The sequence below is a fragment of the Coenobita brevimanus genome, chromosome 61 (genome assembly GCF_032717465.1).
Source record: "Coenobita brevimanus isolate Jiangsu-jjx chromosome 61, ASM3271746v2, whole genome shotgun sequence".
NCBI classification, from domain to species: domain Eukaryota; kingdom Metazoa; phylum Arthropoda; class Malacostraca; order Decapoda; family Coenobitidae; genus Coenobita; species Coenobita brevimanus.
Window position 1 is genome coordinate 39,380,911 of NC_137014.1, and position 20,494 is coordinate 39,401,404.

Genomic DNA, 20,494 nt, shown 5'->3' on the forward strand with positions numbered 1-20,494 from the left:
TAATCAGTCAATCAAATTTCTTGAGTACAGTGATGCTGTAGATAAATTTTGTGCGAATTACTTTTGCCATCTCAAAAAACAAACAAAATGTTACTAAGTGTAATCTAGGTTTAGGAACTCCTATTTATCTTGAAATTTTTCTGAAAAGTTCAGCCACAAGCTTTCTTTAACAACAAAATGAAAAATAAAATGTTCTTTTTATATAGCTTTAGCTCATGATTGGAAGCTGAATATTTTCACTTTTTTGTTATTAGGTAATCCCTTTTTCAAGGCAGACTATTGAGAGAAGAGTCGCCATGGCGTTTATATCGGACTGGACACAACTCGGAAACGATGTATTTTACAGGTATTACGACTTTTCGGTGGCTTAAAAATGGGCTTAGACTGACTTTTGAAGTTTTCTCTGGTACTGCGGAGGTGATATATGGAAAATATATTGCTATTGATTATTATTTTATGATGAATTTTTGAAGATCCAGAATCCGCCCACTGATACAGGCCAATTCTTTATTTAGGCCTATTGAATTTTAGAAGTAATGTCTATACAGTAATATTTACGGTAGTGGGAAATAAAATGTTAACTTCTGTTAGTGTCCCATCTCCTAGACTTATTTACCTACGGTAATATGCCTACCATATTACTTCCAAGTGGCTGTTGTGTGTGCTGTTACCACACTATGTGGGAGTCCATTTGGCCAAACTTAACCCAACATACCTAACCTATCCTAGGGGAGTATGTAACGTAACCTCACCAAACAGACTAAACCTAACCAAACCTAACCCAACATACCATATCAAACCTATCCTAGGGGAACGCTTACCCTAGAGATACGATGGTCCAGGACGAGGGTCGTCTGGGTAGTTGTCTTCCAGGGGTAGGCCTAGTGGAATAGTGGCAGCAGCACCAGGTCGTTCACGTGGCCGATTTGACTGTGGCGGGTATAGTGCGGCTGCAGCAATAAGGAAGTGGTGTAACGTCTGCTCAGTGTTCGCATGAAGAAACAGATACCTAGAGAAGTCCATCCATCCATTGCCAGACGCCATGTATCCAAATGGGGTGACCCAGTACTATTCAAAATATTGAGTCCGTAGTCTAGAATGCTTAGACCACTCCTTTATGTCACGCACAGTCTTTCAGTGGTCTGCGTATTGATGGTAGGGTAGTCTGGGTCCACAAATGCCTCCTTGTGGTGTATCACATGATGTGTGTACCCCTTGTCTGCCAACCGTCGATAGGCAGCCCAGCCGTCACTGTTAATGATGCTACCTGGCCGAATGAATTTTTTTATAGTGGGTACAAGGGTTGCAGCACTCCTGTCAAGTACATGATCCCCTTTCACTAAAGGCACCAAGAAAAGCTTTTTTCCGACCCATTCAATTCCTCCAAAAAGCCACACGTTCCTTAGAGTTCTCCCACGATCATATTTTGCCCTCACAAAAAATGTCTCGTCAATCTCGATGACAATGCCAGGTCTCCCGATGGGTGGCTGGTTCTGTAGCCACGAAAGGGTCACTTCTGAGCAAAAGCTTCGCCAGTCCACACTTGTCTTTGTCGACCACTTCCAACACGTGATAATAATGTCTTGGTTCCAGAACTTTTGAATCCAGTGGTTTATGAACAATATAATTTGCCAGGCAGGAATGTGTGTGTTGTCCAAAAAACATCCTTTGTAGTCAGACACACAAAAACTACACTGGACCCATTTCTTACTTTTTGTACTGACCACAGTACCACTAATGTTTGTCTTTTCTAAATTTACACGGTTCCTGACAATCTGGGCAATTAACTCCGGAAGGTAATACCGTACAACGTATCTTCTAAAAAACTCAATAGCCTCCTCAGGTTCTGAGTGGAAACTCTTAATCGCCTGTAAATAATCAATATCACACCTGGGACACATAGTACGTCTTTCTTCTTCAGAGGCCGTAGCGAGAAGGATTTGAATTATCCATCCGGAATGAATCAAAGACCGTGCTTCAAATTCATTGGTAGAATACCATCACGTGAACTAAAGTACAGTAGGCCTATGAGTGGGTGATACAGACCTACGAGACGCATGCGCAGTCGAAGGGAAGAGAAACACACGTACGAACACATGCATTTTTTTCCCGGAGTGGCCGAGTGAAGATCCAAGGTAGGTTTTTTTGGAATTTTAAATTAGATTCTTTATCTCTGAAAATATCAATTTCCAAATGGGGTTATAGGGGTTCATTATGATCGTTAGGGACTATACTATACGTTAATGGTGCTCAGATTCCTAAGCTGCGTATTGTCCATTTGTAAAATAATACTGAGGCGAGGTAGGCCAAGTAGAAGGTGGAGAGATATGGTGGATGAGTGGATGAGAAGAGTGGTATGGAAGTTGGTGAGGCTAAGGGACTGACAAAGAGACCAAGCTGGCTGGATGAATTTTGTGTGGAGAAGTGCATAACCAGGGATTTGGCACCCCTGTTTAATGCAATAAGGTAGCGTTTGGATTGACTATATCAGATAGGTATACCGGTATGTGAAGCTACAGAACGTGGTGAAGTTATTTTGGTCTGCCATATCTGATGGAGCCAGGATTCCGTGGGCTTGAATGATGAGTGAATGGAGGCATGGCCCATTGAACTGGGCAAACATAGGCTGTCTGGACATTGCCATTCCTCACACTGCCCTAGGGTGGGAAGGGAGGCCTGAATAGTGATGATGGTGAAAAGTTTCAGTGCTGGAAATAAGTTTCTAGACATTTATGACAGGATATTTTTGGCATTAACCTACCCAGACCCCACTCACCCTAACCTAGACCTTCGCAGTCAAATGGGAGACCTATGCTATGCATGGGCCGAATCCTAACTGATGGGCATAGCCCCCCAGACCCCTCCAATGCTTTGAATTCAACTCACACAGTACTATGCATGTGGTACTGTCAAAGCAGAGGGAGTATGGCCACATTTGAGTTTGCCACAAGGATGTGGGAAGTAACTCCATCTTGTGCAGTGGTTGTGAAAAATGAGTGCATAAGGAATATACCACAGTGGTATTAGAGATTGGCTGTGAAATACTGAAATTATATTTATTGTTTATTTGTAAGTAACAACAGAGGAAGAAAAAACAAAAATGAATGAAAAAAAATAATAATAATCCATACACGAGATTACTGGTGTCCTCCATTCATAAATCTGTGACTGTTGGACTTGAACAGCTGTGGATTGAAGTTTAAGGAGAAACAATCATGGGGAAGCAAGTTCCAAAGAGATACAGTTCAAGGAAGAAAAGATTTCTGATAACTGGAAGGTCTGCAGTATGGCAGTTTGACATTCCGGTCATGAGCGCTGCCAGATGCCCGTGTAGCACAGGGGAAGGCATGGAGAGGTGGTACAGTGGACGCAACTTCATCTGAGCATTTGCCGTAAAGGATCTGTAAAATAATGCAAGGGAAGCAACATTCCTTCTTACTTGTAGGGGAGGTTGTTTATTTGTAATAGCAGGGTTATTAATAATTCTAACAACTTTGTTCTAATGCTGATTTCACGTGTACAGTGAGTCAGAGAGAGGATGTAGAGATTGAGAGGTTTGAAAGGATCAGTCTTGCTGGAGATTCTTTTGAGTGTGTGGAGGAATTTTCTTAATTGGGAAACATGTTATGTGCCATAGGTTGACTGGAGCTAGCTTTGTGGCTAGAGTAAGGAGTGGTTGGAGGAAGTTCATGGAGCTGCAGCCTCTTGTAATGTTGACAGGTCTCTCCTTCCATGCTAAGGTGTCCTTGTATGCAGCATGTGTTGGGAGTGTAATGCCATATGGTAGTGAGACATGGGCGGCAAAGGAAGAGGTTATTCTGTCTATCTATAGCCTGATGCCCTAACCCCACAAAGGGTGACCATAGACAAAACACCTCCAAGTCGTTCCATCACCCACCTTTTTGACTACCCTCCCCCCAACTCAATCCCCCCTCCCTCATGTAGTGTACCTCTCAACTCCATCCCTCTACCTCATCCTTGGTCTTCCCCTCCCTCTCCCTCCCTCCACCTCACCTACATAAACTCTCTTAGTCAGTCTTTCATTCTCCATTCTCTCCACATGTCCAAACCACCTCAGTGTATTTCTCCTAATCTTCTCAACCACATCCACATCCACCCCACAATGTTCCTTCACTTCTTCGTTCATCAACCTGTCCCTCCATGTCACTCCACATGCTCCTCTCAAGTAACTCATTTCCACTGCACTCACTCTTGACTTGTTCCCCTCTAGCAAGGTCCATGCATCGCTTCCGTACCTCAAGGTAGGGATCACAATACTGTCATGGAGTGACTTCTTAACTTCCATACTCACCTCCCTATTTCTCATCATTGCTTTCAGTGAACCAACAACCTTCCTTCCCCGCTGTATCATTTCAAGCGCTTCATCCCCAAAGTTCCATCCTTACTCATCACACTACCCAAGTACTTGAATGCATTCACATTCTCCATATCCTCACCATCTAACCTAACTATGTATTCTGTGACTTCATTCCTCTCAAACACCATAACTGTACTCTTGTTTACATTAACTTTCAGATTCCTCTTCCCACACACTGTCCCAAATTCATTCACCAAACCTTGCAACTCCCATCCATCTTCACTCAACAATATTGTATCATCAGCAAACAGTAACACCGGAATCTTCCACATCTCACCCTCATTCATTAGACTTACATGTACAGAAATCACAGTGTTTAGATGAATGTGTAGTGCATCCTTGAATGCAAGGCCCTGGGGGAGGGGCTACAGTGGAGTAGTTGAGGGGAAGGATGGGACTTGGATATACTGTATTGATGTTGTGATGAGGAGGGACAGATTGAGATGGTTTGGGCATGGTGAGAGGATGGGAGATGACACCTCGGTGCAGAAGGTGAGAGTTGTGAATAGTGAGGAATGGTTTGTGAGAGGCAGACCAAAAAAAGACCTGGGACGAGGTTGTTGAGTGTGACCTCAGGGATAAGGAATTGAATAGGGTGGCACCCAGAGATCAAGCAGCATGGAGAGCTGTCGTTAAGTGACCAAGATCGATATGTGCAAGGACATTGGAGCCTTTATAAAATGATATGATACAGTGTATATTCCTGTTTACAGTAAATGGAATTTTATATTTGTATACGCAGTATGTACTGTATTTTGTACAGTACCGTACATTATTTGTTCAAACTTTCATGTATACTATATTGTATTACAAAGTTGACAGTCATTATGGAAAATATACTGGTGGATTGTAGGATAAGTAGGAGGAATTGACCAGAGTCATAAAGAGAATGAGGGGCATATTTTTATATGTCCATCATGAATGAATTTGATGATTGAGTGTGTGGCAGTATACAGGTATGTAGGCTTGATGTGCTGAACTGAACATGGATTTCTTTTCAGGAAGCATGAGTTATACGCCATGGATTGGGGTGGTGGGATCAACCTGGGAGACTTCATGGTGGCAGCAGCTCCTTATGGTGGTCCCCTAGCACTTACCCGAGATGAAACAAAGTTTTCTAAGACACAGCATACTGGCAAACCTCTTATATTTATCTTCAGCTCTTCTGGCAGAAAAATATCTTCATTTAAGGTATATGGAGCCTAAATTCACTTCATCTATCTCTTTGGCCACCTCCATGTCTACCTGTATTCAGTATCCAACAATCTGGTGCTAGAGAATTCATGCCATGATGTGATGGTATCTGTGTATTTGCTCAGTTTTGCAGCTGGTTATACATACATCCCTCAGCTCATTCCCTGTGCCCAGAAAAGAGGATGGTGAATTGCAGGAGAATGGCATTTTCAGCCTGCAGTCCAGCAGGTTCATGACCAAATGAGCTTGAGGTCATAACAACAATAATAGCAGCATATCACAAAAGCCATACTTGTCCCCAGACTATTCCCCAAGTGATGGCCATAACCAAAGACATCAGCCTGCTCTGTCTGTACTTACCTTTGTTGCCCATTCAATCATTCTTCTTGTCTTGCCAAAGTTTTCACATGTATAAATTGCTCTACTGTACAGTACTTTGTTTTTCCCACATAAAAGTACCAGTAGATCTTTCCATTGTAGCAACTTTATATTTTGTCCACATTAGCATGGGGATTACTTGTAACATATTACAGCTTATTTCCCATAGATCAGTAGCAGATTTAGACAAGATTATGACCTCTGCCTCCCTTTCAGAACACTTTTAACTCACCGCATCACGGCAAATTTTTCACCAATGACCCCCCCAATCCCGGCAGATTTTCGAAGTTTTTTTTTTTTTTTTTTTTTTAAATACTAAAACCTCCGCTTTTTATGAGAAACATCGAAAATTCAGAGAGAAAGTGCACAGTTAAGTTTAGAAATACGGTACAGCTAACAGTACCTTCACCTAGGTACCGTGTTCTGTCAGGCTAGGCTCTAGAGAAAACGTTTTCTATGGGAGGGGTAACTATTCCAAACCATTCATAGTTGGTTAGATATTTAATTATATGGTATGAATTTATATGTAGTACAAGAGTATATTGATTTTCAGACAATAATGTAGACGATATAAGTGTTGTTCACTCACCAAACACATCAACATATGGCACCTTCTTTTACGACATTACCGCCTCATCACTTCTACTTCTTTCTTCCTTTGGCTTGTTTCTTCCTTTGTCCTCCACCTCAGGAGTCATTTTCACCTTGAATTTCATCATTGGAGAGACTGTGGTGCAACATGTCTTTACTAGCCAGGTCACTGCTAACGTGAATTGACGAGAAATTGGCGTGTGGGGGGGAGGGGGGTCAGGTGAGGCCAGGCATTATCCCTGCCTGGCGTTGGGTAGAGGTAGGTCTCCCACATATGCCTACCAAAAATCACCCGTGAAACTTGAAAAATGTGCAAATGATGGACCTCGCAATTGCAAAATATATGGATTCGTTGTTGGGTGTCACTGTGACAAAACGTGGCAATGTATTCATACATTCTCGGGACACCTCGGTTTAATGACTAACACCATACTCCAGAGTTAGTCTCTTATTACAGTTCATCAATCAGGATGTGGCAGATTTGGGCAAATTAAAGTGGATGTAGTCTATCTATCTGTCTCTCTATTGCCTGACGCCTTACTCCCGTAAGGAATGGCCACAAACAAATCACCTCCAAGTCGCCCTGTCCCCTGCCATTTCACTGCCCTGCTCCCAGCTGACATCCCCTTCTCTTATATACCTTTTCATTCCATCCCTCCATCTCATCCTTGGCCTCCCCCTCCCTCTCCCCCCCTCCACCTCACTCACATACACTCTCCTCATTAGTCTCTCACTCTCCATCCTCTCCACATGGCCAAACCACCTCAGTGTGTTTCTCCTAACACTTCCTAACACATCGACATCCACACCACAACGATCCTGGATACACTGCATTTAAAATACTGGAGGTTACAGTCAAAAGGAACTCAGAGTACTTTCACATTAACTGATTTTTGCCATGACCATGGCCAGCCTTAGGCACCAGATGTGTCACAGCTCCCTCATGTGAAGGCAGCGGGTCGTACTGTGCTTAGACACAATTGAGTCTACTCTAGTTCTGTGTGTGCCCAGCAGTGGAAGGCGATGGATTGCACGTAGCTTGTGAAGGCAGTCAGCAGTATGAATTAAGGATGTGTTCCAAAATGGCACAATCTTATTTGTGAAATTGGAACCTGTAGAGTAAATTGTGGGAAACTGGCAAATCACCATTGGTTATAATAATTTTATTAGCTATTTTTTGTCATTTGTATTTAAAAAAAAAAAAAAAAAATAATGAGGACATAACAAAGTAATCTAATGGTTATTGCACATTGGTACTGTACCAAACATGGCGTTTGATAATGAAATTGCGTGATAAAGAAAGCACAAAACATATGGGATTTATCCTATTTGGTACCAGGCTGCCCAGTGCAAACCCCAGTTTTCCCTTTTTTGACAATTGAGACCCTTTAATTACATGCATATGGTATCAGAAACACACATGAGCATGGTTAGGTTAATACAAAGTGATGAAAAAGACAATGTGGAAGAAACACATACCATAAAAGAGGCCTGAGATGGTGTGAGATAAAGGTTTCTGAGGATAGGGGGTAGAGAATTGGTGGGATTAACTTCTCCAGTCAGGTCTCATTTTTGAAACCTCAAAGCCATCAAAAACCATAGATACTGCACCATCATTGACAGCAGTAACTAGTTCAGGTGTGCAATACCCATGTTTTTTTTTAGCAAACAATGCTCAGTAATGGCAGGAATGCAGATTTCTGTCTGGCAGCGATAACAACAGCCACTATAACCAAGTGTGTGATAACCAAGGGATTACTGTATATTGTTATATGTTGCATCTGACAGTGATTTTGTAGATCAGTGGGCTACTCAGTTCTTTCTTGTGGCATCAGTTTTTAAAATGGTCAAGGATGCAATGTACAGATTTTTTTTTTTTTAATGCGTTATTATGGTCATTTATGGTTTGTAGTAATGCTAATAAAAAGAGCGAATCACCATAAATGTCCTTTGACATAAACAGAATAAATTAACTTCCTGTCCTGGAGGAAGGTAGCTGTACAGTATAAAACTGGAATAAGTAATGTGAGGGAATAGAGTCCATTAAGGTAAATAACATATCATTGACACAGGAATGCTATATATGGTGTGGTATTATTTTGAGCCCAGGCTTTTTATGAGACAGGAAGTCACTTTTATTTTTTATTTATTTTTTATTTTTTTCCTCCTTAGTGGACAAATGGGTTCCTACTACACATAGGGTGGTCCCGAGGAGAAGACCTGGTGTGTGTGCAGGAGGATGGTGCCATCTCACTCTATGACATGTTTGGAGGCTACAAACATACTTTTAACATGGGCCAGGTGAGACTATAATTAGTTAAGTGTGTAGTGTGCAGACTGCCTGGAAAGGGTTTGTGACCTTTCATCAGGATAAATACAGTAATCCCCCATTTATCTGATGTAATAGAGCCAAAGGCATGTCTGGAAAATGGATCCATCCTGAAAATGGATTTCACCCCTGGTCCCCCTTCGTACATAACCTAACTTTGAAAGCCATTGTAAAAGGCTACTCAGTGTTCAACACTTGTTCCTGTTGTCATACACTACAGTACTCTATGTGGTCAAGCAGGCCTATAAACCACAGCCAAGCAATTACCATGGTCAAGCTGACCCATCGAAGATTCAGCATCGGCATGCTGGGGGAAGCCCATAGCCTTCTGTTTGGCATTTTGTCTGTCTGATTCGTGCCCGGGCTTCTAAAAGGAAGTGAAGTGAGATGCTTGGGGCTTGGTGGGAGGGGGAGGGAGGGAGAGAATAAGGGAGAGTGAGAGGAGGGACCATTCTCTCTCTCTCTCTCTCTCTCTCACAAATACATGAAACACTCATTTGTACACATACATAGACATTCCTTCACTCATAAATACCCATACATACGTACATACATGCATACGTGTACACATACTGGGAATGGCCGAGGGGGTTTCTAGCAGATGCTGGGTGAACTACCACGCCAGACAAGTCGGCACCACCGGGCTATTCCCTCCCAGGCAGGTGAAAATGTTTGCGCAGTCATAATTTCCACCCAGACGCAAGCATTTTTTCCGGATATGATGGAAAAATGTACTTATAATAATTTAATACAGCCAGATCACAACATCCACATTATGGATTGTACAGATAATGGACATCCGGATAAATGAGGGATTACTGTATAAAGTGCTCTTGTATATTTCTTGTGTAACAGATACCCCTAAATCCATATCAAATGCAAATTCATGAGATGTTATCGGCATACCAGTAACATCAGAAAAAGTATGGTAATTGGTGCTGGATAGTAAAAAATGTTCCATTTTTCCACATGTAGCTCTCCATTATTGGCGTGAATATATATATGGAGTTACTGTATGGGGTAAAGTTTGTTCACCTTAATGTAGTAGAGATTTTGTCATTTTTCATTCTGTGTTCTGTAACTCCGTGGCAGGGTAAGATGATATTATTGTTGTAGATATTCTCATTACCAGTTCTTCATGATTAACATCATATTCTAGTCTTAATCTCTCATTGCAAATGAGCATTAAAGATGGAGAGATGGCAGTTTTAACCTAAGGTAAAATGAGCATGATTTATTCAATCACACATTCCCAGTTACATAAAAAATTTCATCAGTATTTCAAAGTTTAAATGCGTAATGATGAAGGTTGTTGGTAAAATAATCATTTCTCCCAAGTTCATCCTTCATGTGTACAGCATGCCCTTGTTTTACAGTGATGTGTTTGAAAAAATCCTTCGCATAACAGTTTATCTTATATCATGTCATCTATAATGTGGGTTCAGTTGGGAAACGTTTTTGGCCAAGGGTCACCCACCAAACGAAGTCTAAAAATAAGTTTCCAAGTCTCCTTAGCTGGTAGTTATTTCACTTCACTGTACTTCATTTGCTGCTTACCACCAAAATTATGTCTAAAATTTAGTTTCCAACTCACATAATCTGTCAGTCTGTAGTCAGATGCCATAATCCTGTAAGAGGTGGCTGTTTGTCTTTGAGTTAGTTGTTTTTTTGGAAAGGGCACTAACCCTCTACAAACGCACTTGTTGACATGTAAGGAACACATATGGGTTGGTTATGTGGTTACTACCCAGCACTGTAAATTATTTCCTAGCTTACAGTAATGCGACCTGAAAAGGAATGAAGTGTAATAAAATGTGACAGGAAAGATGGAAGCAATAGGAAGAGAGGAGGGCAGACACAGAAAAATGAATGATAAAGGTGAAAGAAGAAGTAAGCAGCACTACATCAAGTGAGTGGATGATGGTTGCCATAGCTTGGCATTTATTTCACATCACTGCACTTCACATCTCCTGGAAGTCCAACACCACACTATTCCATCACTGACACCAACACACCTGATTGTAACTAAGGTGAAAGGCTATCTTGGAACAAACAGATGTCTGTAAGCTTGCATGTTGGGGATTGTATAAGTGAAAATAGCTATTGTACATTGACCAGTGATGCTTCATAGAGGATCACAATGATCATATAAGTGAAAATGCTATTGTATATCGAAGAAAGATTTTAGCTTCTTTGTCACGATAATATCGATTCATTGCATACAGGTTCATTATATATGAGGGTCTGCTGTACTCTAGTCCATTATGGATAGGTTGATATGCTATTTCTTTTTGCTTACAATTTTATAAGAATGCGCTACTGACCTGCAGAAAGTTCCACATTTTTCTGCTTGGATTGAAGGGAGAAAGAATAGTTTCCTTATTGTTCCCTTCATGTTGTAAAAGGTAATAAATGGATCAAGGTTTGTATCTTTTTGGACTCAAAAAGCTTTCAGACACCTATTTCTTGGGTGTGTATTTGGTATAACACCTTGTTATTTGCATCTAAGCAATGAAGAAAGTCAAAATGGGGAAAGCCCAAGGAATTGATGGAGTGTATGGTGAAGTGCTGCAGCATGGGGGAGAGATAGTAGTAAAATGGTTGTGGAATATGTGCAGATTGGCCTGGGAGGAAGGCAAAGGTCTGGAGGATTGGAAGTTAGGTATAATTATTCTCTTGTACAAAGGGAAAGGGGAAAAAGAAGTGTGTGGTAATCATAGGGGCATTTGTCTTCTTAGTGTAATTGGAAAAGTATATGGTAGGATACTTATTGATAGAGTTAGGGAATAACAGAGGAATTAGTTGGAGAAGAACAGGGAGGGTTCAGGAAGGGAAGAGGTTGTGTAGATCAGATATTCATTCTTAAATCTTTAGTGGAAAAATTTCTAGAGAAGGGAAAGAAGTTGTATGTGGCCTTCATGGATTTGGAGAAAGCATATGACAGGGTGGACAGACAAGGATTGTGGAAAGTATTAAGAATTTATGAAGTAGATGGGAAGTTGTTGAATGCTATGAAGAGTATGTATGAGGGTGCTAAGGCTGCAGTGCATGTGGATGGTGAACTAAGCGAATTTTTCTATTTGAAGGTTGGGTTGAAACAGGGATGTGTCATGTCTCCATGGTTGTTCAGTCTGCACATGGCTGGGGCTGTAAAAGAGATACAAGGTAGGGCTGTGGATGTTGGAGTGGCCCTAGTGAGAGATGGCAGTGTTTGGAAACTCCCTGTACTGTAGTTTGCAGATGATACTGTATTGTTAAGTGAAGACAAAGGGGAGCTGCAAGGCTTGGTGGATGAATTTCGGAGTGTGTAAGAAATGGAATCTAAATGTGATTGTAGGGAAGAGTAAAGTTATGGTCTTCGAGAGAAATGAAGTCAATGAATGTACAGTGAGGTTGGATGATGAGGAAATAGAAAATGTGAATACATTTAAGTACAGGTCTCCCTCGTTTTACTTTGTATCGTTTTACGATATTTCGCATTTACGATCCTTCTTCATTAGTACCAAGTGTTCATTTTACGATTTAGCTCCCTCGCATTTACGATCGGGGATGTGGAAATCCTGCGCTCACAGGCAGATCAGCTGAGAGATGCGTGGCATACCCGCCCCACTCTCACAGTTTCCTGCGCTTTTGCCAGTCTCACCCGCGTGCTTGTTCAGCATACAACCTCTGTGCATCTGTGTGCATCAGTGCCCATGATATTACTATTTCTCCTGTTCTTCATATTTTGCACCCCCTAGTGCCACCACCGTGATGTCTTGTAAATGCCCTGCAACATCTGGTGCTGGTGATATGAAGCCAAAGAATGCAAGAATGTCCTTAACCCTGGAGTCTAAGCTTAATATTGTGAAGCAGCACGAAGCAGGGGAGGGGGCAAACTCCACTGCTTGTTCCATGAGTCTTGCACAGGTGACTATCGACTGTTATAAAGCATGCTGTCAACATTAAGAAAGCTGGGGAGACAAGCACGACTCTACAATACATAAAACATCATCATTATTATTGCATGTTAGATCACTTGTATGGGTCTTGGGTTCCTTATACACGAGTCCAGGAATACATCCCTATTTATCCCAGTAAACCTTAATTTCGCTTTACGATATTTCGGTTTACGATTGCCTTTCTAGGAAGGCATACCAATCGCAAAACGAGGGAGACCTGTACTTGGGTTGTGTGATGAGTAAGGATGGAAGTTTGAAGGGAGAAGTGCTTGAAAGGGTACAACAAGGAAGAAAGGTTGCTGGTTCCGTGAAAGCAGTGATAAGAAACAGGGAAGTGAGCATGGAAGTGAAAAAGTTACTACATGACAGTATTGTGATACCAACTCTAACGTATGGAAGTGAAGCTTGGATGTTGTTGGAGGGACAGAAGTCAAGAGTGAGAGCTGTGGAAATTAGTTATTTGAGAGGAGCCTGTGGAGTCACATGGAAAGACAGACTGACAAATGAGAATTTAAAGGAGCATTTTAGTGTGGATGTGGATGTGATAGGAAGCGTTAGGAGAAACACTCTGAGGTGATTTGGCCATGTGGAGAGGATGGAGAGTGAGAGACTGACAAAGAGAGTGTATGTGAACGAGGTGGAGGGGGAGAGAGGAAGGGGGAGGCCAAGGATGAGATGAAATGATGGAGTGGAGAGGTATATATGGAGGGTGTGAGTTGGGAGCAGGGTAGTGAAATGGCGGGGGACAGGGTGACGTGGAGGCGATTTGTTTGTAGCCACCCTGTATGGGATTAAGTCGTCCAACAATAGATAAATTTTCATCTAAGTTACCTATTTATAAAATATCCACATTTTTTGCTTTAGGTTGTGTAAATATAAACAAGAGAGCTTCAGTATGTCATTTGCCGAAATAAACTAGTAAGGAAGATGTGCTGGAGAGCTTCCTAAGCTGACGAGAATACAGTCTGAAGAGTAGGGGCTTGAAATTGCTCCTCTTTTATGTTGGTCTTGGGATGTGGCAGCCCACCCAGCTAGCACTGGTAATGCATGCGACCTCATACCTCCTGTGGCGCAGGAGCAAAGAAGAGAGTAGATACCTAATGCCTCCTATCTTCACAGGTTGAGTTCAAAGGGATGTATTACTGAAACTCTGAGCACAGTGTGAACAGGCCCCTAGTTTTTTGTGATAATGTTTGAAGCATGTCACGATGATGCAGTGTGTTTGACCCTTCTTTATCATTGTTGATAACACTCTGTATTGTGGGCTGCAGACTTATCAGTCTACACCACAATCAGATGCCATAATCCTGGAAGGGTTGATCTCAATTGAATCACCTCCATGTCATTCTGCCCTCCCTTAGCCTGCCATTTCTTCAACTCACATCCCCATCACTCCTGTACCTCTCAGTTCCATCCATGTCATCCTTGGTGTCCCAACCCCCCCATACACCTCACTTACATGCAAAAGTTGCAGGTGTTATGTTAATGATTGTAAAAAATTAGGGGGTTGCTTACATCTTTACGCACACAATTTTAACATTGTAGTTTAAAGATCTATGCTGTATATTAGTTCATCTAGTTGTTGTTGTTGTTATGCTACCCTAGTCTGTCTGATCATTAAGACCCATCAGAAGCAGGCAAGCAAGTGCCCTGTTGGGTCATTCTGTGCAACGAACCAAAGTTCTCAAGCTGCTGACAGCTCCTCGCCACAGCAAGGCACGGGGGTTAATGTGGAAGTTTGGTTCCTGGGTGGACACTACCTTTCTGTCTATCCATCCAGTTAACAGGGGCACTGTTGTAGGGTTCACATCACCCTATTATATGGCCCTACAGTTATCATTCAGTGTTGTAAATGATTTCTTGAGTTACAGGAAACTGTTTGGCATGTCAGTCAGTGTAGAGCCACCTGAAGTAGAAAGAAGAGTAATAAATAGTGACAGGAAGGATGGAAGAAATAGGAAGAGAGGACAGATTAAAAATAGCTTGATAGGCATGAAGAAAGAGGTAGGCAGCACTACATCAAGTGGGTGACTGTTGGGTCCCTCCATTTACCACCATCTCCTAGTGGGGTTTAATAATGCAGTGATTTCAGTCTAAGCAATGTACTAGGTGTGGCTTCCCACAGAGGTTACCACTTACCATAAGAGTGATTTGTAGCAATGAGTTTGGTAGCTGTATTTTTCACTCATAGGGAGGAAAGTCAGTCACAAGAATTCGTAATCAAAGTACTTGAAATGCTGAACCACTTACAAGCCTTCCTATACACCTCCACATTCTGATCCCTTTCTTACACCAATTATCCTTTGGGATGATGGAGAAAGAATATTATAGTGAGTCCTTATGAAATTAATCCACTTTTTTTTGCTGTTAAATTTCCTTCTTTACCTGCAAAGCTGATTTGCCAGCTTCTCTTAAATTTCAGTACTGGTTGTATGGAAAGAGGTGTGGTACTATACATTACATCCTAGAATTGTAACAATAACTGTCTGTATCTGCATATTCCCTTTGTGTAATGAAGTACTGTATACTGTAAGAGTCAAGAGCATGTGTACTGTGGATTTCCACTACTCATAAATGATTGAAGTTGACTACTGAAAAATGTTTGTAAAAGTTGGAATTAACATAACTCAGATTATCTGCACAGGAAGTAAAGGACACCCACATCCAGAGCGCTCGAGTTTTTACAAGTTACCGGGAGACGGGTGTAGCCATACTCAGTAAGTCCAACAGAGTCTTTTTGGTCAACAACATTCATGAGCCCAAGACCAGGAAATACCCAGACATTCCAGGTTAGTTGAAGGATAGTGATGACCCATATTATGCCAGGAAGATGTGTTAATTTGTATATAACCATGAACAGTAATAGTGCCTTTTGTTCTTATCATATATTTGGGGTGATTTACTACTCTGAGGCCTCAGAAGAATGGCAGTACAGTATATCCATCATTAATTAACAGATTTGAATGAAACTCTGTACTTAAAAACTTTGGTCTGTGTCAGTCATATACTGCATTGGAGAAACTCCCTGATACTGTATATGCTGGAAATGAAATGCTGCTCTCCACCAGCCCCATGCTGAGTAGGTATCGGTTGGTTATCTGCACTGATCGAGTGATCATACAGTGCTTTATAACTGATCGAATATTTTTAATTCTAGTATCTTGATATAACAAAAGATTTTCTTCTGACGGTGGGGCCACATTAAGGGAAAAGGATCTAAAAACAAACCTCGCACACTTGACTAGCAACTTGAAGACCTGACTAAAGGGAATGCAGCCATCCCCATGAATATGTTGTATCAAAATTTTGCTAGTATGAACACCTGGTTTCAAATATGTGTAAATGTTGAAGAAGACTGGTTTCAAAACTTGGTGTAAGGGTTGATGAATTATAATTAAATCAAGGAAATAAGTACCAAATTTCACTTAAATTGCTTCATTAATTTAAAAAAAAATTTCTGACACCTCAGTGTAGTGAATCTCCCTGCAGTTGTTGGTATTGAGTATTTTGCTGAGTGGCTATTTGTGTTGTATAGGTAGTCAAGAATGAAACATGGGGTTACAGTCTTACATATATTTTTCTCCCTCTTAATCCCATTCCAGCTCTCTTTAGAAACGAGATTAGCAAAACTGATATTGTGTGTGTGTGTGTGTGTGTGTGTGTGTGTCTGTGTGTGTGTGTGTTCTTACCTGATTGTTCTTACCTAATTGTATCTTTACAGAATGAGTCTGGCTTATACTGTCCCATGTATTAAACCAGTTTTATCATTCATATCATTAAATTTATTAATAGTTTTGGCACACACTATTTCATTCAATAGTGCATTCCACTGATCAGTTGGTTGATTTGGGAAACTGAATTTCCTTACGTCTTTATCACCTCTCTTTTTATGTAGCTTTTTGCAGTGTCCTCTTGCCGATGCTTCCCCATAGATTATATAAATTTATGTTTATTTTCTCTTTCCCCTAGATGCATTTATATTCCATTCCAATAATCATGTCTCCTCTTTTACTTCTCTCCTGTAGTATTGGTAGATTCAGTTTTCTAGTCGTTATTTGTAGCTTAGATCCCTTATGCTTAGTACCCATCTTGTAGCTGTCCTTTGTACTTGTTCAGTCTTATCTGTGTGTTTTTTGAGATGAGGATTCCAGACTACTGATGCGTACTCCCAGATTGGTCTGATGAATGGTGTTATCATTCTCAGCATGTCTTCATTTATGTTCATGAATGCTATTCTCATTTTTGCTAGCAGTGTATACATGTTACGTACTTTCTCACTGATGTGGTCAGCCGGAGATAGTCTGTTACTGATAATCACTCCTAGGTCTTTCTGTCTTTCTGATGTGTGTAGGGTTGAACTTCCTCACTTATAATCCCAGTCTGGTCTTTTTTTCACATTTATCAAAATTACATGACACTTGTCCACATTAAATTCCATTTGCCATTTATTGCTCCATTCATGAAGTGTATTTGTGTGTGTGTGTGTGTGTGTGTGTGTGTGTGTGTGTGTGTGTATTTACCTATTTGTAGTATACAGGAATTGAGCAATGCTCGTGTTGTCCTGTTTCCATATCCACATTTATCTAGTCTTCTTTTACACACATGAATGTTTTTCTCCTGCACCACCTTTTCGTCTAAGTTGTTCCAAATATTTATGTATTTACCTAATATACCTAATTGTGATATACACGAAATGTGTTATGCTCGTGGGTTCCCGTCGCTGTTTCTCAGTAAGTAAAATTTAGCTTTTTCTCAGTAAGTCAAATTTACCTTTAAACTTGTTTAAGTTTTTAGACTGGACGATCTCTTTGTCCAGGCTATTCCATAAGTGTATACCTCTGTAAGGAAAGCTATATTTCTTGATATCCTTCAAGCAGCTTGACTTTTTCAATTTCATTCCGTGTCCTCTTGTTGCTCTCTTATCCCATACAAACAGATCTTCTTGGTCAGTTTTATCTACTCCTGTCATGGTCTTGAACACTGCAATCATGTCTCCCCTCTTTCTCCTTTCCTCAGTGGAAGGCAAATCCAGCTTTTCCAGCCTCTCTCTGTATGACAGATCTGCCAGACTACTGGGGACCATCTTGGTTGCTGTTCTTTGTATTCTCTCAATCTTCTCTATATCTTTCTTTTTGTGCGGGGACCACACTACCGCTGCATATTCTAACCTGGGGCAGATCATGGCCACTATCAATTTTTTCATCATCTCCTCATCCATATAATGAAATGCTATTCTTATGTTAATCAAGAGTTTATACGTCTCTCTAACTATCTTGTTAATGTGTTTTTCAGGTGACAAACTATCTTGGACCAGCACTCCCAAATCTTTCTCTTCTCTCATTTTTGTGATTAATTTATTACCCAACAAATAATTCAGTGATGGCCTCCTGGTACTTTTACCCATTTCCAATATTTTACATTTCTTTATATTAAATTTCATTTCCCACATCCGGCTCCAATCATGTATCCTATCCAGATCCTCCTGCAGCATTTTACAATCTTCCTCAACCTCTGCCTTCCTCAAGATCTTTACATTATCAGCAAACAGACTTGCATAACTGTTCACTTCATCTACCATATCATTTACATAAATCAGGAACATTACTGGCGCCAACACCGAGCCTTGAGGGACTCCACACGTTACTTCCCTCCATCCGGACATCCTATCCTTTATTACTGTCCTCATTTGTCTGTCTCTCAAAAAGTCTCTCATCCATTCCAGGAGTTTCCCCTTCAGTCCTCCTATATATTCTAGTTTCCACATTAGTCTCTTATGAGGTACCTTGTCGAAGGCCTTCTCTAAGTCTAAGTACACACAATCCACCCAACCATCTCTCTCCTGTACCACGTCAATCGCTCTTGAGTAAAAGCTCAACAAGTTGGAAACACATGACCTTCCACTTCTGAATCCAAACTGACATTCAGCCAAAATATTCATCTCTTCTAGATATTTTATCCTTCTGTCTTTCAGGATTCTCTCACACAATTTTGCGACCATGCGTGTGTGTGTGTGTGTGTGTGTGTGTGTGTGTGTGTGTGTGTGTGTGTGTGTGAAAATTGAGATAAGCTCTGTTTAGTGTAAGAAGTCATGAATGTAATAATTAACATGTTTCTTTTGTGCAGATGGATTTGTTTGTGAGGTGGTGCCATAATACTAAAGGTTTAAAGAAATATACAAATGATGGTGTGACCCCGCCCTTTTTTTTTTTAATGGGAATTGAGGTTGGAATGATGATTATGATACTCTTTCACAAATTTGCAAGTTTTTAGGTTTGAATGATGAGAAAATGGGTATATGGCCCATTGCATTGGTCTCCATGTAGTAACTCTCCCTGTTTATGTTTTAGTGGGACTTAGGGTTATGATGGTGATGATGATGATGTAATTTTTTTGTAACTTTTATGCAGGTGGTGGTGTTAACTGTTGGTGTGTGGTGCGTGAAGAACGGCATACCAACGTGCTGGTCAGCCAGGGCAATGACCTCCTGCTCCTCAATCTAGTGGATCAGCGACCTCAGGCTCTAGTAGGTTCTTGGTCCACACTCTTGGTAGCATAGAAACTTTCGTAGCACCTCTTCCATTGTGATTTTGTTTGCTCATTACACCTTGGATTTTCTTGTAGCTGTTTTAAGTAATATTTTAGCCCCTGGTGGGCTTATTCTTTGTTTGATTGTTTACCTCCCTTGAATCATTGTTTTATAACCAGTGTAAGTTTTACCTCATATGAGACTTGCAGTTTGGCTAATGTGGACCTTCTTTGTGCCTCATGTGCGATCTGCAGCTCAGCAAGGGTTAGTGTTGACAGTTTGCATTGGTAGCATAGTGGTAGGTGGGGGCGCTCACCATCCGCTCACTTAATGTAGTGCTGCTCTCGGGTGACTGCCCTTTCCTCTCTTTCTTTCTTCTTTCCTTCCTTCCTCTTCTGTCTTTCTTTCCTTCATTCTTTCCTCTTCCTTCTGTCTACAGGTGACTCTGCTCTGAGTGGCAAGCCAAATGGTTTCCTGTACACCAGGAAACCATTTCCTATGCCAGGTGGTAACCATATAGCCAAATTATGATACCTGGTGGTTTATTGGGCAGTTAAGGCACTCCAGTCGGATTGAGCTTGGGCAGGTTTATGTCCAAGGGATGGTTGGGGTTTATTGCTCATGTAATGCCACTCAGGGATGAGTGAAGGTGGTCATCATCTTCAATGTCATGACCAGCTTGCCCAGCCTTGGGCTCTTACGCTCCTCGTGGGGCAACACAGGATTGGATGATGGATGGATGCATTGGTAGCATACAAGAAAATGCTATGTAATGTGAATAATAAATCACTAAAGAAGATGTGATACAAAATCTCCAAAGGCACTTAGAATGCAATCCCATGCAGTTTCAGAATGTGAGAAACTTTCATTCATCTGATAGGTCCTTGTTTCAAAAGTCAGCAACTATTCTCTATCAGTCTCTTGTTTCTTTCATGTTAATCTGCTTAAAATCCAGTACTTACCTTAATACCCTCACTGTGAAAAATGATTCCAAAGCTAAATAAAATATTGAATAAGAATGATTTTGGTGTACTGTTATACGAGGGACATGTTATGTTCTGGAGGTGGGGCTGGAGCCAGCTCTGTGGCAAAGGTAAGGAGTGGTTAGAGGAAGTTCAGGGAGCTGTTGCTTCTCCTGACATCGAGAGGGCTCTCCC

General features: G+C 41.1%; 1 protein-coding gene across 1 annotated transcript in view; it reads left to right on the forward strand.

Annotated features, from left to right (window-relative positions):
- The first annotated feature begins 281 nt into the window (after positions 1-281).
- The window catches only part of Vps16A (vacuolar protein sorting 16), a 103,647-nt gene continuing 83,434 nt past the window's right edge, over positions 282-20,494 (forward strand). Inside the window, exons 1-5 of the mRNA XM_080275208.1 lie at positions 282-346; positions 5,380-5,569; positions 8,714-8,842; positions 15,456-15,600; positions 19,219-19,334. Of these exons, the coding sequence (XP_080131334.1) occupies positions 297-346; positions 5,380-5,569; positions 8,714-8,842; positions 15,456-15,600; positions 19,219-19,334 (630 nt within the window). The 5' untranslated portion in view covers positions 282-296. The remainder of the gene's footprint in view (positions 347-5,379; positions 5,570-8,713; positions 8,843-15,455; positions 15,601-19,218; positions 19,335-20,494) is intronic.